The following is a 27,230-nucleotide window of genomic DNA, read 5'->3' on the forward strand; positions in this document are numbered from 1 at the left end:
GTTTATACATTTTAGGCTCCTTTCTATGAGGAGCACATATTTCGATCTTTTTTTAAAATATGCTAAAATACACTGTACACGTGAAAAGCAAATGAACCACACATTTGCTTGTGTATGACTTTTGCACTAAATGTACACTTTTGAAATGTTCACCGTGTACAGTCCTTTACAGTGCCTTTTATGAATGTGTAAAGTAGCAACATTTCTTTTTCTGGATTTGGGTTTTTACCAAGTAGAGAGGTCAGTTATTCCTACCCTTTTATGACAAAAATTTGCAAGCATAACTGGAATAGGGAAACATTAGGGGGTCCATTATGATGTCGGGCGGATTGCCTCCGCCAGGCTGGCGGTAGCCACCGCCGGCCTGGTGGAGGCAATCCGCCCGACATCCATTGCCAAATTCCCCCCGCCATATTTGGATAGCTGAGGGGACCGCTGCGGTGAAAAACACCGCCCGCCTGTTTTCCGCCCCGGTCGCCTTGCGGCCGGGGCGGAATATGTTTAATATGGTGGCGGTGTCTGTTTGACACCGCCAGCCATATTACAATAGGCATTCTGTCAAGCCTTTCCGTGGCGGCAATGCCACCACGGAAAGGCAGGTGGTCTTTGGTTTGGGGGCCCCCTGCGGGCCCCCCAGGTGATGGCCGAGGTGTTCTGTGCAATGGGGGGGTACCTGTGGTACCCCCCCTGCATTTGCATTCACCAAGCAGCAGACACTGCGGGGTGCCTGCCGCTTCGTGTCTGCAAATGCGTGCATTTGCTTTTCAGATTGTGGCGGGCGGTGCAGTGAGCACCGCCCGCCACAATGTTAAAATGAGGATTGCGCCACCACTGTGGTGGGCGCATCCTAATGCACATTTCGGGACCCCCACCCTTGAGGCGGGCGGTCCCGTTTCCCGGTAGGGTGGCGGGCGGGCTTTCCTAATGTGCCCCTGGGAATGGTGTACATACACTAATTTTATAATGGCAACCACCTGTCATTTGCTTACAAATATCCAGGTTGCTATGTATACCCTTAGGCTCATGATGGCTTGAAATCCATCAGTTTTGCAGATTTTCAACAGTTATTAGACATGATTCACCAGGCACATTTTGTAGTACTTAAAGCAGTAGTACATAATGATATTCCCAAATCTATGTGTAGAAATCTCCACCTCACCTATCTTTTCTATTGAAAATCCTCACACATGTAAGTTTACTATTAAGTAGTAAATGTGGGAGGCACCAGAGGAGTAGCTGGAAAATGGAGCAAACTTATAGTATGTTGGAGGGGTTTAGTGAGGGTTAGGGAGAGATGTGACCCACTCACTAAAGAGTAAGCCTATTCCTATTCACAAACTGCACTTCAAAAATTACAGCTAAAAATGGCCCACAACAGAAGCAAATGTACCCAAGCTCAGAGCTGGAATAAGTTCAGCACCATACATGGCCAACCACTAGTACTGCAACACTCTCCTAGACAATAATGGAGGCTAGCATTTAAAAGAAAACTCCATCGGAAATAATCTTAAATTAATCTAAATTATTTAAACTTGTAAAAAACTATAAATACATTTAATGTTAAACGATTTTTCAAATAAGACATATTTAATGTGTTTTTTTAGAATTTTTTAATATGCTTTTCTAATTTAAAATAAATGTAACATGTGTTAATTAAAATATAACTAAGTTTCTTTAATTAGTTCTATACACATTTTTTTATAATATTATAGAATACAACATACTTATTTTCTTTAAGTGGGATTTTTTTGTAATTTAAACTTCAGAAAAATTATTTTAATGTAACGTAATATATTCACAATGATTATATCTTAAAAATGTTGCTCTACATTTCAAATTAATATATAACATTTCTTTACACTATATTGAAATTAATTCGAAAGAATTCCGTCGCAGTGCTTGTGATGTATGACTGGGCGTGGTTCGGACAGCCCCCGGCGGCCGACGCACACTCCCACCGTGACGTCGGACAGCCTGCTGCTGGCCGACGCATGCAAAGGGTTAAAGTTACAAATACAAATGGGAAACTAAAAACACCCAAGGCTACTGATGAACAGTAGACACGATGACATAATCCCTCTTTTTTTATCAGAGTCCTGATCAGCTGAGACTGACCGACCCACTCCTGCTGAAGGCATCATCACTAGCCAAAATTAATAATAAAAAATATTTTTTTTTAAAGTAGCTCCTCCATTCAAGAAAGAATCAGAAAGGTTACCCACCCATGATTCTGTGGTGTTTTCTCTCTCCCAGTAGGTGCCTTGGCCTGCATGGCTAGAACATATATATGTTCAGGATTCTTTTTTTCTTTTATATATTTCTATGCCAGTGTGCTTGTTTGCTTGGCCCACAATGACTGTCCTGTGACAGTCCTGGTCCTAGAGAAAGAAGGTGTAACCTTGTCCCTGTTGTTATTAGAGAAAGTCTTGGGCCAATATACTGTTTCAAAACTGCCATGAGCAGGGCATGCCCTAAGCCACCTCAGCACTTTCCTGCAATACATTTTCATACACCACTATGTTTCAACTACATTTTTCTCCATCTCTTCTATTAATTTGTATTCCAAAAGCAATCAAGAAATATGTGTGCCAACTTAAATATACTTGGTGAAAGTTATTGAAGTAATACATTGTTGCCTCATGATCTAAGTTGGAAGATGGAGACAATGCTGCACATATATGTGCAGAGATGTTGCATGAAAAAGTGTTGTGTACTGTAATGGTATGGCGAATAAGGAAGGAAAGACCGAATGGTTCTGAATGATAAAGAAGTATATCATTTATATCTAAGAGCTATCATTTATCGATAAATCAAAATTGTTCTTACCATTTTTTATCATGATTTTCAAAAACACTGTTGACTATATCCTTCTCAATCTAATCAAGCCTCTAATATGTCACCGAACAAATGTCTTGCAGAAAAAAACTGTGGTGACGGTCAGTAACATGATTATATTTTAGACTTTCAAATCACATCTTCTTGTATCCATGACCAAACTCTCCGTAAATGAGGCCACCACTCTTAATCCACCTCAACTTCATCTTTTAGCAAATAAATTAGTAACCCATGAATGAATTTGCAAATCATTTGGAACAAAAAAACTTTAAATAAATATCATCATGTTCACCCCTTCAAGTACATCTCCGGAAGTACATTTTGAAATTGCTACTAGGAAAATATTTCCGGACGTGGACCTTTAGAGAGTGCATTTCATAGAGAAATTAGTGTTTGATTAATATTTTCTACCAGACAGAATTACTATGAAAAAGCAATTGATTCACCATTAAAACTGATACCGACCCTTATTTTGTATGGATAGACTTACTTTTCACTAAAGCAAACGTTGTTTGTGATATTCTTTCATGTTTTTATACAAGAGTATTCACTGTTTGTATTGAAGATAACAACTTTGAAATGTTAGCTACCAAGTTTACTGAGTTCAAACCATGTGAACTTTGCCAATGTTTTCAACATTGCAAAACTTTGCAAAGAGGCAACAATTCTTGTTAATAATGTACTATGGGCCATTTTCCTGCAAAAAACATTTGTTGGGAGAGAATTCCCCAAGCTAAGATGTTTTTTGCAGGGATTCTCTCTGCTGAAGCTATGTTTTCATCATTTTTCCAACAATGTATCTTTTAAATTTTATGGTCTTTTTGTAGTTGTGATACTTCCAAAGTTTACATAAGAAAAATCTTTCCAACTTCACACATCCCTAGGTTGTATATCAGCAGCTGAATTAACTATTTCGCTGGTTTGGTGCAAATATCTTCTATTTCACCTAACCCTCCAACATTTTCGTCAATTGGTTTGATCAACTGTATTATAGATGTAAATGTCTTTTTTTCCATTCTGAACAATGAATAAGACATGTTTATTATATTTCTTATATGAACCAGTTGGCAACACTCTTAGAAAGTTTACCAACTATTTGCGCAACTGCTAAAAGTGTAGAAAAATAAAGAGAAAGGCCTTTTTCAATAAAGGCAGCATTAGTTAGTAAGATAACAATGTTCAAGCTGCAAAAGCAGCACCTACTAATTAGTCATTGACTAACACATATAAATAATAAATATCTAAACGTTTTGTTCTATGCCTCCATTTCCTTGCTCCAGATATCGCATAATGAACTGCCCTAATGCCAGCACAGCTGACATTGTTGTTTTCAGTCCAAAGCAAACTGCAGTAGCTTCAAACACTGTGGTGAGAAATATAACACGCTATTGAGGTCTGAGTTCCATGGTAATCCTGTCACCAGGTGTGCATTATTTAAAAGGGAATTTAACATTTGTGAATGAAAATGCAATTAAACGGTGCTTTAAAGCAACCTTTAAGCAATGTCTTAGTTTGCCACTTAGGAGCCTTATGATATACAATATACACTTAATGAAAGGGTGCTTGCAGATCCACACACTCTACTGTTGCATGAACATATGCTTCACTCTTCACAGCAGATGTTCATGTTCACATTAATGAGAATATTGTGTCAAATATTTAGAGAACTAAAGGAAATTTAAAACAACACAAATAAGTAATCACAAATGAAATGGAAAGAACATTGTGTTAAAAAACTGGAAGCCCAAGTTATAATAGAAGTAGGTTACAATGTGTGATTGCATTAAACTATGTTTGAACTCTTACATGTCAAATAATTATGCAAAAGCTATTCCTCGGGTGAAGGCAATCCAAAGGGTGACTCTCATCACTGTTCACAGTTACCTGTAAAAAATTAATCTAAGATTCTGCCATGACTACACTCTTCATATTCGGTGTTAAGAATTTCACAGGCATACTCGCAGATCCTTCAAATCTATGCATGGAGCAGGAGAGAAAATTTAGGACAGTATAATAAAGTTTCCTTTCTTATACCATTGGGTGTAAAGTAGTATGCCTGCATCCACACATTATTACTCCCTCTCTCTTTCTATAATTACATGAAGAAAATAATTGTGGATTTCTTTTTCTTTTACTAGAAAATGTTTTGGTTATTTCTTTGAAGAGAAAATTGATAAGTGCAAAAGAAAACATTATCCATTGGTGGGTGTTTATACATTCCTGCTCTTTCAAATGTTTGTATTCTAGAGGTAAAAAGGGTGATCCTAAGTACCCATGGTGGCGACCCACCCACTGTATTACGAGTAAACGGGATGGGACCACCACAGTCCCGTCAAAACTGCAATGGATCCCGCGATGGTGTCGCTGCGGTGAGACGCCCTAATACGCTGGCAGAGCATATTAGGAGTTCCTCAACACCACAGTTTTCATATTGGTGAGGGCGACATGAAAACATTGGCAGTGAGGAAACTGAGCCCCCTGGTTCCTCAGGTCATGGGGTGCCTTCAGGGGGGCACATGTTGTGCCCTCCTGTGTGCATTCACCCTCTTTCCTGCATTGCATAGACTGCAATGCAGTGCAGGACCGGCCATTGGTGCTCCCATTGGGGTGCCTTTTTAATGGGAACCCCCATGGCAATGCCAAAGTTCCACCCGCCAGACACGAGGAAACTTGTTATCTGGCGGGCAGCATCTATAAGGCTTTGGCGGTGTGGGAGCAGGGCCCTCGAATGGTGGCTGGCTCCCACACTGCCAAATCAAATGTTTTATCGACCACTCAATATTTAATCTTAAAAAAGCCCTTTGGTAATAGGTATTTAAAGTAAAATATATAATATAAATAAATTTTAACGAAAGAGATGTGCATCAAATGTCACATAAACTACTAGTAGCTTCTATGTTAGATGTAAACAAGGGAGTGGGAATATGTATTTTTTTTTATAAAACCACATTTACAACTTATCCATAAAAATCTAAACTGTAGGAGACAAGCAAACACTCTTTCAGAAAGTTTTGAAATCTTCAGTCAGGTTCAATAGAAATGATAAAATTCCCTTTTAAATCCCATGCCGTAGATAAGTACAACAGATGCTACCTCAGACGGCCATCGGCCTTGATCGGGCCCATATCTGATTTAGGGTCTGGGCTAAGTGAGCTCCATGCTGTTTGACTGCATGACTGCATGACTGGACAAGATGTTGGGCCAGTTGCACAAATGTCCACAGCTGACCAGAGGCTGTTTGTCAAAATGTCCAACCAGTTTTCCAACTTCATGCCGATGAGGGCAGCATTCTTCCTTGACTGTTCTACTTGTGCAGCATTGATTGGAATGTTTAAAACTGGATTCAATCCCTGGAAACTCTGTTCCATGTATGCATTCTTAGGGGGACCTCCATGGAATTTTGCAGCTTCCTCTGGAATACAACAGATATAACACATTAGTAAGCAACAAAGCAAATTCATAATAAGAACTTTCCCAATGCAATCAAAATTTTAAATGCTCTTTCAAATTGACCCAAAATTTGACCTATTTACTCTCAGGGTGCATATCTATTTGTTTTTCATTTGAGAACCATACTATTGTGCATATTTAATAGAAATATATTAGAGCCCTAAAGTAATCACAAATAATGAAAAAATATTTACACTACCAAAAATACTGTGTAAACCTAGTCTCTGGGCAGTGGGGCGTTTTACGTGCCACCACAGAAGGTAAAGACTAGCTAAAAGAACAGACAAACAGTGGCTTAAATACAACATTGTAATATAAACATAGGAGGCAGTTCAACAGAGAGTTCGGGGTTCCATGCTAGCAGGGAGTCAGAAAAATAACAGGAATGACTTTCTTTTTTTTTTTTATAAATCAGGGAAATTAGGAACAAGACAGTTGTGAGTTCCAGACTATTGATGTACTTGAGGAGAAAACTTGCTTTTGAGTTTTGGATTTACTGCCCTTTAGCATCTCACAGTGACAACAGGATTATAATTCAGGCCAAAATTGACAACATGGTTTGTGTGAGTGCCTTTAGGGTGCTAGGCAGTCAAAAGTGCTTCACATGGCATTGTTGATCAACTTTCCTGCACTAAAAGATTTTAGCTTGAAACTTGACCGTTGTGCTGCCTACAATATGTGTTACACAGTGCTAATCTCCTTAAAATGTATGCAAAGAAGGCATGCCTGGGGCACAGCAGTGCAATCACCTCTTTGATTCGATAAAAAGCCTTGTCAACTAAAATATACTGAACTGACTTTGCGTAAAATCATTATCCCAGGGGAAGGCAGGCAAAAAATAAGGGAGAGAGCAAAACTTTGTATAATACACTTATGCCATAACATTTATGCATAACCACAATATCATACACAGTTTAGAATTGTGGGGTGTCTGTGTGTTACATTTGGTCTCTGTCTTCACTACCTTGTGAGGGATGAGGAATGTGATCTTTGCCTATGGTTCCACATTCCTGTGTGGTGGTGAGATTGTAATAAAGGCAGTTAGAGACTTGTTGGCAAAGGAGCAGCAATTCTGACACTGCAGGGAAATACTTAAACGAATAAAGCCTACTTACAAACTGACCAGCTGTGCAACTTTGTTGTGTTACGCTTTAAGACATTGAAATGTGTCCTGGCGGGTGTACCTACAGTACAAATTCCAGGCTACACATCACTAGCTCACCATTTGACAAAGCATACAGCTGAGCTTAATGCAGAACAGTCATTTAAATGCACGCAGCTGAGGATCATAGACGCGCAACTCTACAAATCAAACATGGTACTTCAGAATAATTTTATCATGCGTGCAACGCATCAAAGCCAAAGATTTAGCCTAACCATGAAATATGGATGTTATAGAATGAGTCTGTTGAGATAGATAGTCTTTGGAAAAAATACTTCACAAGGCAACACACCAAAGACCCAAAAATGTAAATGAAAGATTACCACCAAGGTACTGTTGGACACAGTTTGGTACCAAAGAGTGACACAAAGAAGTTTCTGCTTATTTTATAATACTTTTTTGTTGAAACCTACTCTTGTTGGCATTTAATATTCTTCTAAATCTAAAATAACTCCTACCTACTATAACATTAAATATATATATATATATATATATATATATATATATATATATATATATATATATATATATATATATATATATATATATATATATATATATATATATATATGTATATATATATATATTTTTAAATAATGTTGACTTCTATTTACCGAAGTAGCCTCTTACGTATATCGAGAAAGGCGGAGAAAATAGGGATCAGCTGAAAGATAAAGAGGGAAGGGGAATGAATGAAAAGATATTTGAATCACCTTTGTGAAGTAATTTCTTGAAAAAGCAAGTTTAGAGTTCAGATGGTCTTTCTGAATAAGGGTAGCGTCGGTCGTTGGCAGCAGCCCAGGCAAGGTACAGCACATCACATACATCTAGAATGTTGAGTGCCACCATGTGGCTCTGCATGAGGTCAAGATTGCGTGTTGATTTCAGTACAAAGCCAAATATGGAGAAACTGATTATAATTGTTTTTTGTGTGAATGTTATTCTGTGATGAAATGAGGAGAATGAGGGTCCCATTAAGACCTACAGGATTGAAAATATTTCTTATGGTTCATATTTTAAAAGCAACTAGTGATGGTGATGAACACCTAAAAACAAATACCACACACATCTTTAAAAGAAAAAAAAACAAATTACACTTTTATTTACAGTGTATACCACATTCCTACTCGAAGTTTTTATGCAAGAAAAAAATGCAGATTTTCATATCTCTGCATCCAAACTACCACTACTTCTTGGTAGTAAATCATTAAAATATTGGTGTTTTATTTCTTAAGAGGTAACTTGCTTTGCTAAAAGAACATTCTGCCTGGCAGTAGAAGTGAAAATACCGTGGTTAAAACAACTCCGCCTTTTCCGTTCTATGTGTGGAGGTGCGAATTATTGTCTCACATAGTCCTATCATTCAATTTCAGGTACATTTTGTGCAATGTCAGCATGCAACACTGTGCAGATGATTTTGCAGAGTTGCCAAGATACACTTCGTCTGGCTCCCACCAATGAGCTTATTCACCTCTCTGTAAGGCAAGCTTGTTCTGCGCTCAGACACCACTAACTTGCCAAGAATGACCTAGTAATGTCTATAGACTTGGGAATATTTTCAGGCTGTTTGACTTGCGTGTCCACACTGGGCCCTTTGATACATGCACTGCATCTTGGGAGCACTCAACAATTAGTGTTAGTTGGCATAAGAACACTTAATTTCTAAGCATGTTTTTAAAACTTTTTTTACTATAGAAATTCATTTGGAAGTTTGACACTTTAACACATTAGAAACAATATGTACAACTAAAACAAACATACAAATTTTAACTTAAAGTTAGGTGCTGAGGTTTCAAGATTTTTTTCTGCAAAATAGATAATTGGATACAATTTACTAGTAGACTATTGTTAGCAACACAACATAACACAAGGAACTGGGACATTATTGATAGTTAAAGCATATTAGTCTTCAAGCTGCATAACAAAGCTGTAAAATGCATCTATTTTGTAGAATAACTGTGATTATGTTTTTATAATGACTCTATTGTGCCGTAAGTTCAAAACTCTATTATTTTGACTGTAAAGGCAATCCTAGTACCTACATTTATAACCATCACAACCGTTTCACATGCATGTAAATTCCACTACTACTGTCCTTCCTCACATTTAAGTTGAGTTTATAATTTTAAATTTGACTGATCTCAAAAGGGGATTTTGTAGCACATCATCCCGAATGTCCTATCATGGTGCTAGGAAAGTGCTAGTTCAGTGTGCCCAAGAAGGAACTGGAATGTTCATATATTGAGGGACAGTAAAGGGATTTGTGCTGAACTTGGTAAAGTAACAGTTTCTAGCCACTTCCCATAGGACTTGATGGTTCTTGCCTGACCTAACCCTCCCTTAACCGACATCGCTTCCGATAATCTTCAGCAAAGAAAGCTATAAAAATGTATACCTAAAATGTGAAAGCCATGCCACTCAGGACATCTAAATATTGTCTAAGCCATAATTAAGGAAGTGAATATAATCCATGACAAAACTTGTAAGCAAATGGTCATATGAAGAGGCAGCCAATGCTTTGGTCCTTAGTTCTTTCAATTTTGAGAGGAGAACTGATTGCAGAGTATCCCCAGGGCTTCCCAACACTCCCACTCAAAATGGCACATGGAAGAGGTCAAACATTCAGGTATCTGCCCAGAAACCTCTGCTTGACCTCAAGAGAGGTCTGCTTTACTGGATTAGGGGTTGCTATTTCAGCAGTTAACATTTTATGGTGACAGCACCCCCAGCCGCATGTCATGAATGCAATGGGGTCAGTGTGATACAACATAGGTCTAATGGTAACCTTGCGTGGAAGCAGAGTGGAAAGGAGATATGTATGAGCCGGGATGTAACTAAGGGTAGAAATTTAAATGAAAACATTGACATGAATGGGCTTTTTATTGGCTATATATAGGTCGATGCTGCTTCCAAGTATAAGATGGCTGTCAGTGCAGGATCTAGCCAACATCAGCAGCTCTCAATCACAATGTCTCTATGTATCACAGGTGCCAGTGCATAAGAGTGAAGTGTATCTGCAGCTGCAAATTTATTACAAATGGAAGAGGGATTGTTTGAAAATCCAAACACAGTATCTACGCTGGCTACAGGCAATGAAGAGCAAAACTTAGGGGAAAGTCTATCTCACATGTTGTTTGTGTGTCCCCAATACTCAGCCCCCAGATCTAAATGGCTAAAACCTGTCTGTAGCCAACTAGGTACACGCTCGTCTGCTGAGGCCCTGAGACTGTTAAAAACTAATTTGGATCCGATTATTGTGGTGGGGGTAGCAAAGTTTTTGGGCTGGGCCTGGATTATTAGAAGTAGGTCTAATAACTTAAATTAGCCGAGTCTGTTTTATTCTGCACTACTGTGGTAATTTGTATTTGAATCTTTTAAATTTTGTATACTTTTGCAAGAAGCTATTCGATACCAACGATTTAATACTGTTTTTTATATATGTTATTGTGTTACTTTGTATCTATGTCTTTCATGATGAATTAATCGAATAAAGACTTCTTGAACTTGAGCAAAACTCCCCATGATAACAGGGCACAACTTAGGGATCTGCTGTATATGTTTTTTTAGCAGGGTGGCTATAGTAGTAGGGCACTTTCTGAGGCCACAGTCATACCAAGGGATTGACGTTTTGCACCTTATATTTCCCTTAACACTAGTAGGATGATGTATTCATATGAAGGTTCTCTCCTGAAATAAGAAGTTAGTGGCAGATCACAAGTTCACATTCAATCAATTTAAAAGGTCTACAAATTGATTACTATTTAATTGTGTGAACATCTATTATTTACAGTGCTTAGAAAAAGAACATATGGCTTGAAACTCTAGACCAGGGAATTCCACCATTCTCTGCTGTAAGAGCTACTTATGCTGAATGAAATTCAATTCATCCTGAGCTACTAATATTATTAGTGTTGAATTGTGACCACATCAGACAAGATTACATTAGTGGCCACCATACGCAAGATTACCAGCAGTGATCACCTCAACTCATCAGGCATAATTGACAGCACTGATATAAAAAAATCTTTGTCAATATGGAATGTTTCTACATGGGTAATATATAATAGCCACAGCTGCAATGTCTCCAGCACCAAGGTAAATATATTATTAATAGGTCTCCACAGCACCACATGAATTATCACTCAAAATCAGCTTTAAATATATTTTGGATAGTGAATACATTTTCTCCAAACATCTGCTTATAATCTCTCAAAACACATACATGTTCATCCCAAATGCTGCCTACAGTTTGGGGTTTGGAACTCTAAGGAATGGCAATAGGGAAGGGATTAATACAAGAGGAACTTGGGTAATGTCAGCAAAGAAAAGCTGACTATATCTTTTGATTATAAATTATTTAAATGTTTACACTAATAAAGCATATTGAATGAAGCATGATGTTGGACCTTGCTCTTTTTGCAAGGTTATCCCCAAACTTGTTGCCTTCCTCCGCCTATTTTTCTGACCTTCTTTTTGTTGGCTTTAGAACTCTGGGCACTTTACCACGGGTAATCAGTGCTGAAGTGCATGTGTTCTCCCTCTAAAATACGGTATGATTGGATTACAACTGTGTGGAATATATGATTTGCTTGTAATTTCCTTGTAAAGTGGTATCCCATATTCCCAGGGCCTGTAAATTAAATGCTGCTAGTGGCCATGCAGCACTGCTTGTGCCACCCACTGAAGTAGCCTTTCAAACCAATCTCAGGCCTGCCACTGCAGAGCCTGCATGCACAGTTTACTGCCACTTTGACTCAGCATTTAAAATGACTTGCGGAGCCTAAAACTCCCCTTTTATTACACGTAGGAACTGCTATGCTGCCAGGAGGAACTGCCACTTTGCTAACTGCTTTGCTGAGTTGGCCTGCTTCTTGTTGTGTGCTGTGCTGCAGGAAGAACTGCCACTCTGCTCCCTGCCTTGTGATGCTGGCCTGCTCCTTACTGCTGGGCTAGGACCCCAAGTGTCCTCCAAAGGCTTAATGGCTTGCCCCCTGTTCTCCGCAATCTCAGGGTCACAAAAGATTGCCCCTGAGCACCTCCAATGTGGCACTCAATTTCCTATGAGTCTGGCAGCAGTGCGCTCTACAAAAGGAGCTGTGCTTGATCCCTCTCTGGTGATTTATACTAGTGTGTAGTAAGTGCTTCTCTTTGCCAAATGGTGTGTGGTTGCCTCCAGCGTTAAAGAGGAAGCTGCAACGTGCACCAATTTTGGGCCACAACTTTGTGTTGGCAGAATACAGCACTGCCCAAGAACCAGCAGCTGACAGAGACAAAGTAAAGCATTCCTACAGATTCTTTGTCTCATAACATGTTTCAAATTAATTGTGACAGCACTGCTCATGTTATGTACCATTTTTAATCATGCCTTTGGCGCTCCCACCATATCACTTGCCTCACTTGTACCGTTCACCCTTACACAAGCGCTATGTGTGCACCTTTGTGATTACACTGATATTGAAGAAAAAGTAATGCTGGCTGAAATGAATGCCTTTCCGCTACAACATCAAACACAGTCTGTGACATTCAATTGTGGGGCCTCTCTTATGTATTTGTTTACATTTGATTAATTGTCTATTAAATATTAGCTGTTGAGACATTGTTGTTTGTTACTACATTTACCTAGGTCTGAACTCGGTTTACAGGACTCCTCCTGTTGTATTTTTTAGCTGCTAATAGAAAGCGCATGTAGAATGCTCTTCAACTTTCTCCCAGAAAGCGCAATGTGTTGATCTACAGCATCCCCCTGTGAGGTGAACCCCACCGCACAATGCTGGGAGAGGTGCTGTCCCGTGTCGCTGTCTGACTATCTGCAAACCTCACTAACAAGCCATCAAGAACCCCAATCCCTGGCAAGGCAGCCCTGCCACAAGAGGCGTGGAGAGCTGGGATCAACTATCAGCCAGATTGTGGGGAGTGTAGCCGTGCTGGAGGCTCTCCCCGGCACTATCTTTTTCCAGGGATTGAATGAAGTGCTGCACCCTGAATTCCCGAAGCCATTCAACGTTTTCGCAGGAGGCTCAGTTTTTGACTTATCGACAGCTGTCTTGAGAGGCCCCTGAGAGGGCCCGGATATGCTGCAACCTCAGGGCGGCTTTGTTGCTGTTAAAGGCTGCCTTAGTCAACAGCTACACCGCACATTTGTGGGCTGCTGCACTGCACATTTTTTATGCAGGGGACCCTGCAAAGTCTCCCTACTGGATTCCACAACAGGAGCCCCCTTTGTAACCTACCTTTGGCACTTGTTCCTTATGGTAATTCGGGGTGAGTTCTCAACATAGGCCCTCCCCATTGCCACATTTAGAGGCACTGTAATTACCATATTGAAGTCATAGGCATGCAGGTGCTGATATGCCCTATATTTGGATCCTTAGTACCACATACAGTTTAATAGGAGTGATTATGATGATATATGGTGAGTCATGTATTTTCTTCATAACTGACTTCCATTACGTGCACTAATGTACTGATGTATTTTGTTTTGATTCCTGCCTTGCATAGGATAAAGAGTACTGTTTAAGTAATTGCATAGTATGCACAGTATTGATTTTTGTTGTTTTTGGCTCGTGTTATGTACAATACAGGCAATTTTTACATAATTCAGTGTAGAGTCTCTTTTGTGGTGTATTTATTGTGTTATTGTGTGCGTGTGTTGCGCTAATGCTTTACACATTGACTCTGATGATAAACCTGCCTGCTCTGCGCCAAGCTACCAGAGGGTGATCACAGGTAATCTTTGCTGTGTAACTTACTTGCCCTGGCTAGAGTGGTGAATTCTGCCTGGCTTTGGTGCATAACCTAGCCAACCAGAAAAGCCAATTTCTAACACAGATGCTGACAAGAAATATGTATTTTGTTTGTGTGATACTCAAAACCTTTTCAGGTTCTACAATGAAGCAGCAGAAGACAGTGTTGTATAAAACACTTGGGCTTTCAGATGACTACTGCTCCAATCACACTTAGCCTCAAGAAGAACCCCCTAATATGTGACTCTTCATTCCGACTCAGGCACACATTTGTTGTACTAATTGTCCACCAACAGCTTGAGATACCGTAAGGTGCAATCATTTGAAGGTGCACAACTACCAAAAGGAAATTACCTGACTGGCTATGATACGAACATGTCTGACACGCTGGAGAAAAAAGTCCATAGAGTCCAACATTTAATTGAAGCTTTATTGCAGTTCAATATATATGATCATGCTTTATGTTGAACAATCATTGGAATTGTATTTTAACTTCTACAAAATTTTCCCCAAAGGCGATTATGTTATGGTATGTTTATAGCAATTCCATGTATCATTTTTGCTGTAAATGTTTCCCTAACACTGGTGTTGCCACCTACCAGTGAAGGTTATATTTACAGAAGTGGTAGCACAGCTCTTTCTGAAATGCTGAATGTCATTGGGCTCTTGGAGTGTACGCTTATCTATGCAGAAGACATTAGCACATTACAAATGAATGACCACTTTGGGGTATTCAGGGTTGAAGTCTGCATTCTAGCACCCTCAAACCTACCCCAGAAAGCACACTGTTTACATCACTGCATGGATAGAGCAAAAGCTGTAGAGGGCGGTGATGGTGTGAAGGACAAACACTGCCAAAGTGGGCGGAAATATATGAATAAATTAATTTATAAATGTGAATTTGGAGCATTCACAATTACCCAGTGTCCTTGCTCTAGTGAAAAGAACACAAGAAGTGAAAAAAAGAAACGATATTTGAGAGTTAGAAATCTAAAGATTGAAGAGTTAGGTTTCCCATTACTTGTAAAAAGATGTATGGCATACCGTAGATCAAGAGTGTAAAGGCAGAGAGTTCCAATCTTTGGCAAGGGTGGTAGAAAAAGCTTGACTAACAGTCTAGGATTTCCAGAATTCAGGGACGGCCAAAGGTTTGGCTGAACGAAGAGACTTGGTGGGTTGAACCCACACAGTGGTTAATTTGTACTAAAATAAGTGCTGAGGCTCTCATCTGGAGACAGCTTGCACCAGCCCATTTTATTTGTTATTGCCACCTAAAATAGAACCAACTGCTAACCATGAAAGTGGGGAGAGTATGTGATGCAATGGCTAGAGCCGCAGACTTCGGAGCTGGGAAACCAGGTTTGAGTATCAACTTTGGCTCAATATCCTGTGATTCTGGGCAAATCTCCCTGTGCCTACCATAAATGAATGGGTCTTTAACTGGTGCGCATGAAAAGCACCTGTGTTGATGATTAAGGGCCAGTGCAGAGCACCGGAAAGCACTGGTTCAAATTAAGCACTGGTACCACGTGAACATTGAGTTCATAAAATATGTGGAAAAATAATACAGATTCCTACAGCAGAGTCATAGAGTCAAGTAACGTTTCTGAAAGGGAAGCCAGTAAAGTGATTTGAGGTTGACAGAGATCTTAACACCTTCGCTGCTGGGCACCTTCTCCCACTGTGCTGGGGGGAGGGGGGCGCGCACAGCGCCCCGCGTCCTTGACGAGCTCAGCTTGTCATGCAGCACAGTGCTCGTGTGCTCATGACGAGCTGAGCTCGTCATGACCCCACCCGTTTTCATAGAACGCTCGCACAGCAGGGGAATTAGCCCAGCATGAGAGTGTTCTAACAGTCATGACGAGCTCAGCTCGTCATGAGCACACGAGCCCCGTGGCTGATGACGAGCTGAGCTCGTCATGAGCATCGAAGGAGTTAAGGTGATGGGTAAGACCTAGGACCACATGAGCTGTGACATTTTGAATGTGCTAGAAGGAAGTGTGCAATTACAACATTTCAGGGGTGACTGGATAAGAGCCTGGATAAATGTCCTAGGGGAGGATGCTGGGAGAAAATGTATAAACCTGTTGATGATACATTAAGTATCAAGGAGAGGCGAGTTTATTAATTCATTAATTCAGCCGGACTGAAGATTAAATCTTAGTATTTAGAAATTAATGGGAGTTAAAGTCAAGCTTCTGAATCAAACAAGATCATTAACACACTAAATAAAGGAATATGTGTATATATGACTTTAAAAGGGTGTACATAATTTTATTGATCGTATAAGTTTAAAAAATGAGTTGATACTGTCCATATTCGCTGTATCGACTGGCACGGATCGGGTGGCGGGGACGTGTGGGGCGAAAGATAAAAAAAAGAATACTAACCTCCTTGCATCTCTCCGTGTCATCCCTCGCCATCGTCCCTCCGCTCCAGCTGGAAGAGGAAGCAGCCAGACTCCCTTGACCAATCACAACGCTGAAAGGCAGTATTGTGATTGATCTGAGTGCTCTGGTTCGTCACTCAGATGGGGAATGGGGACCTGGGCATGTTTGCCATGCAGCCTGTAATGCAGTTTACATTGAGAATATGCAAGTTGTGCATGACTGTTTGGCCGGTCTGCCCCGCAAAGACACAGGAAGAAATAAACTGATAATAATGTCCAGTAATAATAATTTTATTTTTCCTTCATTTCCACTGCTAAAAGCAATGGGGCGACGCTGCTTTGCTTCGGCGGAGGAGCTGCCACTGCTTATTCGTACTGTACCCTGCAGAGTACATGCAAAGGGCATGAAACCCCCTATGCTATTTAATTTGTTAGGAAATGCCTTCTTAATTGTGAAATAGAGGGCTATAATTCCTCGGTCCCTTATCCAAAAATGGCCAAAGACAGAGCAACATGGTATCTTTAAAGTGCTCGACGAATGAAAACGTTCTATTTTCCCACATCATTTTCACTCTTTACTTATTTGTCTCAACACCTATTACATTCCTCTGCACCAAATATTATGCTTTTAAACATAATTAAAGCCCACAAAGGCTTCATAATCCTAAAATTGAGTTAAAATGCGTTGCTGAGATGCTGTTTTTGGCAGTACGTGTTCTGATGAAAACAAAAATAAATATAGAGTTTTATAAGAAAATACGGTAAAAAGGGGTAGTAGTGAAGACATTTTCTGTACAGTCAGATAATCACCATAAAATCTCTACGGCTGGCAGAAGCTGTGGTGAGTACATGCTCACTAGATATTTGGCACGTGAAAGGGCAACAGACGCTGCAGGACTGAAACAAATCTCATCGCAAATTTACTAGTCCCAGAGAGCAGTGGATTTAGCACATTGCCATATTAACCTTTTAAGCAGTGTGAATTATATGGTTCCTAATGACAAGAAAAGCACATGCTTTAAAGTTTCCATTGTACTCTAGAGTTTGGTTTTGGTTAAATAGACACAGGAGAGCCATTGTTCCATTAAGATGGCTGAGCCACACTGAATGTGGCTTGATAACAATAAATATGTGTCGCATTCCATGATGCGGAAACTACTTTATTAGACAAGCATTTGCAATGCAATAGGTCTCGCATTTACGCACGTTTGAGCTATTGACCTTGCAAATGACAATGCCTTTTATTTTTGTTTTCGTTTTTACAACATAAAATGAAAGGCATTGTCTTTAAGACAGTCCTGTCAGTGGCTTTTGTGGTGCAGGGTGAAAAAGCTTCTGAAGGTGCGAACTATTCAATAAACCACAAAACAACCAATTATTAAGCCATTTTGGCTGATGTTCGTCCCCAAAGTTCTCTGATGGCCCTACCCTCATGGTGTCCCTGCTCCAAGAAGTTGCAATGTTTCCACAGATATTCACTGAAGTTGCAACTTTGCTATCATCTGTCGATGAGGAGTTCACATATGTATAAGCTCAATGTACACAGATATTGAGAACACTTGCAAGTCACAATCCCCTTTACACACACTCAGTGCTTGCATGAAACTGACCTTCCTTTCTGGTACAGAACATGCACAACCACAGAGAGAGATGCCACTAAGGTTAGCGCACAATCGTAAAGCAATGACCAACCCACACCGACAAGAGCGAATCTTTACACAAATGCAATAACTTTACAATGAACAGAAACAAGCTAAAACCAGGCAGACCAAATCATTATTGTATTGTGCATCCTATCCTGTTTCTATATTGCCTGCCAATGACATTAGCAATATTTCAGGCAATACGAGGTTTATTAGCTAAGGTGCACACGTTGGAATCAAGAGGCCCAGGCTATATCTAAACTTGTCACTTAACCAACCCTGTGATCCTTGGCAAAAGTTACATAGGCTCCTAGTTCCTAGATTCTCATGTTAGAAATGGAGCGTGCACAGAAACGAGTATTTTCTAGATATATGTTGAACACTAAAATTAATATGTTCTCAAACACAATATTGCTTCTAGTTAATATGAACAGGTCAATTAGTCCAAAATATAAGCCAAAATCCGTCAGAAAATCAGTCCTGTAAGTACACTCAATAATAAACACTTCTGCATTGGCAGGGAAAGTATATTTCAATATTTAGTAGCAAATATGACTCGATTTGTCATTCAAATAAATGCACATCAACAAAGACAACAAGTTTAAAAACGCATCCAGAGTTGTACGTTCAAAAGCTGCCCCAATACTGGTCGAGACAAACCACATATGAGCATCTGTGTGAATTATGGAAGAGATGAGCAAAGTCCATGTACACAGCTCCAGCAGAAGACAAGCACAGATGTCCAAGCACAGCCAATGGGCACACCCTAAACTTTCAGTCAATGGTTTCAAATTAAAAGGCTGTTATTAATCCTGCTGCTGTTCTGTTCCTTTACAACCGGTAAGTGCTGCTCCGTGGTGCTATGGAGGGAGGGGGAGCACAGACTGGGACTTCAGCAGCACATCACTGCTCAGAGAGGGGCAGGCAAACAGTCCTCGCCAGGGGTTGGTAACATTGTGACTTCTTGCATCCTCTTTTCCAAAAATATTTTCATTCTTGAATCAATCAATCAATCAATCAATCAACGCATTTGTATAGCGCGCTACTCACCCGGAGGGTCTCAAGGCGCTTGTGGAGGGGGGGCCTGCTACTGCTCGAACAGCCAGGTCTTGAGTTGCTTCCTGAAGGCGTGGTGGTCTTGGGTCAGGCGGATGTGGGTGGGGAGGGAGTTCCACGTCTTGGCGGCCAGGTAGGAGAAGGATCTTCCTCCCCTTGTGGCTCTTCGGATGCGGGGGACGGCGGCGAGGGCGCGGCTGGTCGATCGAAGCTGGCGGGTGGGAGTGTAGAAGTTGAGGCGTTCGTTGAGGTATCTTGGTCCTTGGTTGTGGAGGGCTTTGTGTGCGTGGGTGAGGAGCCGGAAAGTGATTCTTTTGTTGACGGGGAGCCAGTGCAGGTTTCTTAGGTGTGCGGAGATGTGGCTGCGTCGGGGGATGTCCAGGATGAGTCGTGCTGAGGCGTTCTGAATCCGCTGAAGTCTTTTCTGGAGTTTGGCAGTGGTTCCGGCGTAGAGGGAGTTGCCGTAGTCCAGTCGGCTGGTGACGAGGGCCTGGATGACCTTCTTCCTGGTTTCGGTGGGGATCCACCGGAAGATCTTCCGTAGCATGCGTAGGATGTTGAAGCATGACGAGGAGACGGCGTTGACTTGTCTGGTCATGGAGAGAGAGGAGTCCAGGATGAAGCCCAGGTTGCTTGCGTGGTCCGTTGGTTTGGGTGCGCTGCCCAGGGCAGGGGGCCACCAGGAGTCGTCCCAGGCGGATGGCGACGATCCCAGGATGAGGACTTCCATCTTATCCGAATTCAGTTTCAGGCGGCTGTTCCTCATCCACTCGGCTACGTCTTGCATCCCTTCGTGAAGGTTGGTTCTGGCGGTGGCGGGGTCGTTGGTGAGGGAGAGGATCAGCTGGGTGTCGTTGGCGTAGGAGATGATGTTGAGGTTGTGTTGGCGTGCGATGGCCACAAGGGGGCTCATGTAGATGTTGAACAGCGTGGGGCTGAGTGAAGATCCTTGTGGTACGCCGCAAATGACTTCGGTGGCTTCTGATCTGAACGGGGGGAGGCGGACTCTCTGTGTACTTCCGGTGAGGAAGGAGACGATCCATTCCAGTGCCTTCTCTTGGATTCCGACGTTGCTCAGGCGTTGCAATAGGGTGCGGTGGCAGACAGTGTCAAACGCCGCGGAGAGGTCCAGTATGATGAGGGCCGCTGTTTCGCCGTTGTCGAGCAGGGCTCGGATGTCGTCAGTGGCTGCGATGAGGGCGGTCTCGGTACTGTGGTTCGCCCAGAAGCCGGACTGCGAGGGGTCGAGGGATCCATTTGTCTCGAGGAAGGCGGCCAGCTGTCTGTTGACGGTCTTCTCGATTACTTTGGCAGGAAACGGGAGCAGCGAGATGGGGCGGTAGTTCTTGAGGTCGGTGGGGTCGGCTGATGGTTTCTTTAGGAGGGCGCTGAGTTCGGCATGCTTCCAGCTCTCCGGGAAGGTTGCGGTGTCGAAGGAGGCGTTGATGATGACTCGGAGATGGGGTGCGATGACTGAGTCAGCCTTGTTGAAGACGTGATGAGGGCAGGGGTCAGTGGGGGATCCGGAGTAGATGGAGTTCATCGTGCGCATGGTCTCTTCGGTGTTGATCGGGGTCCAGGCGTGGAGGGTGGTGGTGGGGGGCGCTGGTGCGGTCGTAGGGTGCGTCGGCTGTGTGCTGAAGCTGTTGTGTATGTCTGCGATCTTGTTGTGGAAGTACGAGGCGAGTGAGTTGCAGAGGTCTTGCGATGGGGTGATGTCGTTGTTCCCGGCGCTGGGGATGGAGAGCTCTTTGACGATGTTGAAGAGTTCCTTGCTGTTGTGGGCGTTGTTGTCCAGTCGTTCCTTGAATGCTGTTTTCTTGGTGTTGTGGATCAGGTGGTGGTGTTTTCGAGTGGCGAGCTTTAGGGTGGTCATGTTGTCTGGTGTCGGGTCTCTGCGCCAGGCTTTCTCGAGGGCTCGGCAGTACTTCTTGGAGCTCTTGAGTTCGTCGGTGAACCAGGAAGCTTTCTTGCTGCCGAGTCTGCTGGGAGGGGTCCTCAGTGGGGCGAGGTCGTCTGCGCAGTTGTTGATCCACCTCGAGAGGTTGATGGCGGCATGGTTGGGGTTCACTGAGGTGGCGGGAGGGTTCTGGATCAGGGATGCTGCGAGCTGGTCGGCTGTGATCTTGTTCCAGCTTCTGCGTGGAGCCTGGTGCTGGTGGTGGTGGACCGTGTTCCTTTTGAAGCTGAAGTGGACGCAGCTGTGGTCCGTCCAGTGGAGTCCGGTGGCGTGGCTGAAGGAGATGTCCTTGCAGGAGGAGAAGACGGGGTCAAGCGTGTGGCCGGCGTAGTGGGTGGGAGTGGTCACCAGCTGCTTGAGTCCGAGGTTGGCAAGGTTGTCCAGCAGGGTGGTGGTGTTGCGGTCGTTGTTGTTCTCCAGGTGGAAGTTGAGGTCCCCGAGGAGGATGTAGTCGGCGGAGGGGAGGGCGTGCGAGCTGATGAAGTCGGCGATGTCTTCGCTGAATTGTGTGCGCGGTCCCGGCGGTCTGTAGATGAGGGTGCCTCTGAGGGTGGTCTTGGGGTCGGTGTGGATCTGGAAGTGCAGGTGTTCGGAGGCTGTGAGGGTGTCGTCGGTGTTGGTCGTGATGCGGATGGTGTTCTTGTGGGCGATGGCGATGCCTCCTCCCGTCTGGTTGACGCAGTCCCTCCGGGTGATCTTGTAGCCGTCCGGGATGGCGATGGCGATGTCGGGCGCTGAGGAGGCGTTCATCCAGGTTTCCGTGAGGAAGGCGACGTCTGGAGCAGTCGAGTCGAGGAGGTTCCAGAGCTCCACGGCGTGTCTGTGGACGGAGCGGGTGTTGAGCAGGATGCACTTGAGGTGGTTGCTGCTGGTTGTCGGCTTGGTGGGTGCAGTGCAGGTCCCGATGCCGGAGAACTTGCAGGCGTGGCAGGTGAAGGGTCCGTGCGTGCGTCTCGGGGTGGCTCGGTAGCAGGCAGGGTTCCGGCCGGCGTTGAGTGCGTAGAGGGTGGTGGCGTCGTAGGTCCGTCGAGTAGTCTTGCATCGGCGGGGGTCAGGGGTCCTAGCGCTGGGCGTGGTCCAGGCGCGGACGGGTGCAGATGGGCTTGCCTTTGGCGCGCCTTCGGCGCACAATCGGCGTGCCCGCTGTGCGTCAACGCTGAGCGTGCGTGGGGGTATCATAAGAAGGAAGCCGGGAGGGAGGGTCCGCTGGGTGGCGGGAGCATGAGAGCCAATCGGCTGGCGGGGCGGCGGGCTGCAGTCAGGCAGCGGCGGGAAAATTGAGTGCGGGCTGGCGGGCGGCTCTGCGGCGGCTGGGGCGCTTGCAGAAAGGAGCAATCGGCGTAGGCGTAGTCAGCAGGCAGAAAACAAGTAGCAGGAGGCACGAGGAGCGTGGGGGCGACCAGGCCGATGAAGGCGCAGAGGACGCTGAATAATTCGGGTACGTTTTCTTCTTTGCACAACATAGGAAAAGTCCCCTACTCAAGAAAGCTGAAAATCCAGGAAGACAAAAAAGTTCAATTGCACAAATACAGTACTGTGAAAAATAAAACAAATGAACATGCTTCTGTGTCGCAATACAGCTTCATGTTTGTTCGCGGCCTCACGTTTGTTCATTCATAGAATGAAAGCAACTCATGCAATGGCTGAAAACTAGAAACAACTTCTATAGCGCTTGCTGCCGGAGCTTTGCAGCCCTGTAAATAACAGGGGTGGTTACTGTTCAGTTCAGTTGCAATCATTTAAGGCTATGAGAGGGCAAGACAAGACCGAACCTCTGACGCACAGGGGCCTCGCAGATCTGAGCGGCCCGCAATCCACTCTGTAGCCCCCCATGCTACGCACATGTGCGCACACTTTCAAAGAAAAATCACGCTTGGGCAGTGATTCGTTCTTATCAGTCGCATAAACCACAACCATATTTGTTAGAACACTTTCACAACATAAAAAGCATTATCTGACAATGTTACAGTTGGGGTCATTCCCCACGAAGGATTTAACCCCAAAATGGAAACAAGGATGGCTAACAAAAGAATGCCGGATGAGCGGACAAGGAGAAGAGAGCCTTTTACATCTCTTATGCATCTGCCCTTTACTTTTAGAAACTCGGAAAATGGTCCTCCGCGAGCTGCTGATAAAAAAACAGCTACGGACATGCAGGACCGCAGTCATACAATGTCTTGGAGGCCGCTCCATCAAACTATTTTGTGAAGCCATGACGCTCTGGAGAATGGCAGCCAAAGAATTAGACGACAAACATGAATGAACTGGAGCAGTTCCTTCATGACTGCTCGAACCTTTTTATTCGCTTGCACTGACATCATTTCCGGTCTCCTTGCTCACAGTACCGCCTCGCCCTGCTCAAAATTGCATTGACTATAAAAATGTACTTTGTGTACTATCTATTGATGATGACTCAGTACATGACAGCATCGCGTTTTTTTCTTTTTGCACCTTTTTAATCCTCATTTTTTTAACTTCCTTGTACTATTGTGCTATTGTGCTTTATCCACTTTTTTAACGAAATCAAATAAAAGTATGTTTGACTGCCTGACTTTGTACAATTCCATATAGAGGCAGTCTAAACAAGTCACATAACAGGTGCGATTGTATGCTTGGAAACTTACACCTGACATGAAGATCACGTCTATTTTGCGAATTAGAAAAAAGCACGTTCGGGCAGAGTCATATAATTATTTTTCTTATTTTTACTCCTTCCCTTGGAAATCTATCCGATACATTCTAGCTGGTTGTAAATATATTGATTGCTGCGTTTGTTTGGCATGCTTCGTTTCAAGGAGCTTTTTTTAATCATGCACCCATTCTGAATCTGATTAAATGTGGTTTCTTTAGTCACATTAGAGGCAGGCCAAAAGCTGCGGGGCCGTTGTCACACCTTGCCTTGTTTGCTTATATGGCACATGTACATTTACAGCAAACCAGTCTTGAATTTTCCATGCATTTTATAGCTAGCCGTTTTATGCTATTTATAACTGTCACCTTCACAAGGAACAACATCAGCCCCCTAAAATTATGTCAACCAGCACATAGCAATTATTTCATCTCCAGGAAATGCATGCCGGGAGCTTCCTTTCATCAGGTGTCATCTAATTTTTATAGTGCGCAGAAGAAAGCCAGGTGCTAATTTCTAAGGCAGGCAAAGCACACATACCCCGTTCGTGTTCCTCACTTGCCAATTTGTACTCAGAATAATAATGGGCATGCAGCAAGTGCGATATATTTTTTGTTCACACACATTTATTTTACTCACACATTTTTGTCTACAAATGGCACCGCAATGTTCATCTTGCATGTAGCCCTTGGGGATGACGATCTCACCCGGAGGTGTTTGATTGTCATCACCTCTGTAATAAAAATGTTAATTCAAAACTTGCAAAGGGAAAAGAGTACATGGGCTGTTCTGGTGGAAACTGTGCTAGCTAGGGGTTGCTCGCAGTGGTGGCAGGTTGGTGTTTGTTTAAGATGAGGCACGGCGGGGGATCCCTCACATCAGAAAACTCGAGAAAGCCTCACGCAAGCAGTGTGCGCGTGCCGAGGACAGATGGTAGACGAATGACAAATGAGAGCCGTCTGAAGGGCTGCGCCGCGTGATAAGGAAATCAGAGCTAGCCAGTCACAGCAGCTAGCAGCTTCTGATGTCTGCGTCATGTGGTGATTGGTCCTAGAAATGATCCGTCCGTCCTTTGAGCTCGCTTTCTCTGATACAAAGAATATCTGCTGTACTGGAAAGGCAATACTCCTCAAGAGAATGCTGCTATGTTGACTTGTTTTAGCTTGGATTGCAAGAGTCTGATTTAGACGATGAGGTGATTAAGAATCAGCCAAGCACAGCTGGTTTCACAACCACACCTTCAGCAGCACAGGAGCACTACTTAGAGTACACAAGGAAGCAGGGCTTTACGTGGGATGAAAAAACTGGGGGTTCTCTCGAGGGGGAGTGGCCAATGTAATTGGGGCGTAGCTTAAAAGCACGTAAGCTTAAAATTTGTGCTTAGCATAGTGTGCCGCCCGACTGGTATAGTGTTGTTTCTGTCATTTCATCCAGATATGATACAACAAGTAACATCATACCTACAAGAAGTCAGGACTATTGGCTTTGTCCATGGTTGTTAATTGCTTGAGATAAATGAGCAGCAACTATGGTTTGTATTAATATTGAAAAAGCTTCCATTTAACCCCTTCGACGCTCATGACGAGCTCAGCTCGTCATGAGTTACGCCTGTTGTACGCTCATGACGAGCTGAGCTTGTCATGAACCGCGTGTTTTTTAAAAACTCAGCGCACAGCGGGAAAAGCCGCCGCGCGCATGGTGTTAAAGCCCTGGCGACACCACAACAATGTTGCTGCTCCTGAGTTTCAAAAAGAGAAGGGAAATCCAGAGAGAAAATGGCTCTTTAAAGGATTTCCCTTCCCTTATAACGCTTGAAAAAAAACGGACCGCCTGTCCCAGGGCACAAAACAGAGCCCGATAGAGACCCGTTTCGAGGCCTTCTTAAAAAAACTGCAGGTGCTCAGACCCGGTGAGACCCAGCAAACTTAAAGCCCTGCTAGGAAGTGGAAATAAATGCTGGCCAGAACACTTTAGACTCCGCAGAGTTCCGGAGTTGACTTTGTCACACAAGAGCGCAGAACTGTCGCCCAAACTATGATCACATTTCTGGTGCCTCGTGTGTGGCAGTTACCACGATGAAGTACCATCATGAAAATGATGGCAGACTGCATTACTTCACAGACGTTCAAGGACAGGTCTGCCTGTGTCCCCATAAGGCTGGGACAGACCCGCATACTGTTAGGATAAACCAGACATGTGGAAACTAACAAATGACTTGGCTTTGCTGAATACCAGAATTTCCGGTAAGCCCTGAAGGACTTTGCCAGATTGCCTTATGAAAGGTTTTTCTACCACGGTGACTCCGCAAATGGTGCCAGAGCAACCTCTGGGTTCATTAATGGTAAAGATAAAAATATGGCAGATTTTTTTCACTACTACCTTGGGAGAGATTTTAATCTGGAATCATGGTGGGCAGAACATTTTCATCTGGAATCATAGTGGGCAGAAAATCGACGACCACATTCTAAATAATGCTAAAAGAAAATTCAGACATTTTGTACAGGTATGCCAAACTATATGAAATTGTTGCTATAAAGGGCCTTTTTACGATTTCCCAGACCTGCATCCAGTAATTCTCCATCCACGACGTTACCACTGCCAGTGACATCACTAATTTAGAGGGTGTGTAGCTAGAAGGTATGTTGAGGGGAACCCTGAGGCTCCACTGAGAAATAGGAAATTACTTGTTGCATCAGTATAATTCAGGGTATGAGTCATCCGTAATTCCCCATTCCTCCTTGCATTTATGACAGATTTTTTGTTGTTTTGAACAGTCAATTATTCTGGGGGAAACAAGACAGGACCACGCACAGAGTTTCTGCACACCTCATAATTGACAGCAGGACCAGGAACAGGTAACTGGGTCCATAAGAATTTCCTAGTAATCAGGCTAAAACTGCTTCACTTACCAACCAGGAAACACAGAGTAGTACAACAATTGAGAGGAGCGTTTAAACTTTGATTAATGAAACTGATTCAAATATATGCAGATCTGTAGAGTACACTAGCACCCGGGGGGTGGGGGGGTATCCTGGCACCAAGCAGGTGTGAGTCTAGGGCCCTGGTTGGCAGCTTCTAGTGGAATTCAAGAAGCGAGGAGGAGCTCTTATGTGTAGCTGCAGGTCGTGCCTTACTTTAGCAGTGATGTAGGAGAAGACTCAACTGCTGGATCTGCCTTTCTCAAGAGTGGGATACGTGCAAGTAGGAGTCCAGACAAGCGGAGGTGTCTGGAACGTTTGTGAAAGCAGATGCGAATGTTGTGGTATCCTGGGCCAAGGTTATGTAGTGCCTTGAAATTGTGGGTAAGGAGTTTGAATTGTACTTGTTTGTGGATAGGGAGTCAATGAAGCTCCCTCCGGTGTG

The 27,230-nt window shown here is 43.2% G+C and overlaps 1 protein-coding gene across 1 annotated transcript in view; it reads right to left on the minus strand.

Moving 5' to 3' along the window:
• Nucleotides 1-5,753: 5,753 nt before the first annotated feature.
• Nucleotides 5,754-27,230, minus strand: part of XYLT1 (xylosyltransferase 1) — a 661,442-nt gene continuing 639,965 nt past the window's right edge. The window contains exon 11 of the mRNA XM_086941433.1: nt 5,754-6,247. Within this exon, the coding sequence (XP_086797559.1) occupies nt 5,925-6,247 (323 nt within the window). The 3' untranslated portion in view covers nt 5,754-5,924. The remainder of the gene's footprint in view (nt 6,248-27,230) is intronic.

The sequence above is a fragment of the Lissotriton vulgaris genome, chromosome 10 (assembly GCF_964263255.1).
Source record: "Lissotriton vulgaris chromosome 10, aLisVul1.2, whole genome shotgun sequence".
In the NCBI taxonomy this organism is placed as follows: domain Eukaryota; kingdom Metazoa; phylum Chordata; class Amphibia; order Caudata; family Salamandridae; genus Lissotriton; species Lissotriton vulgaris.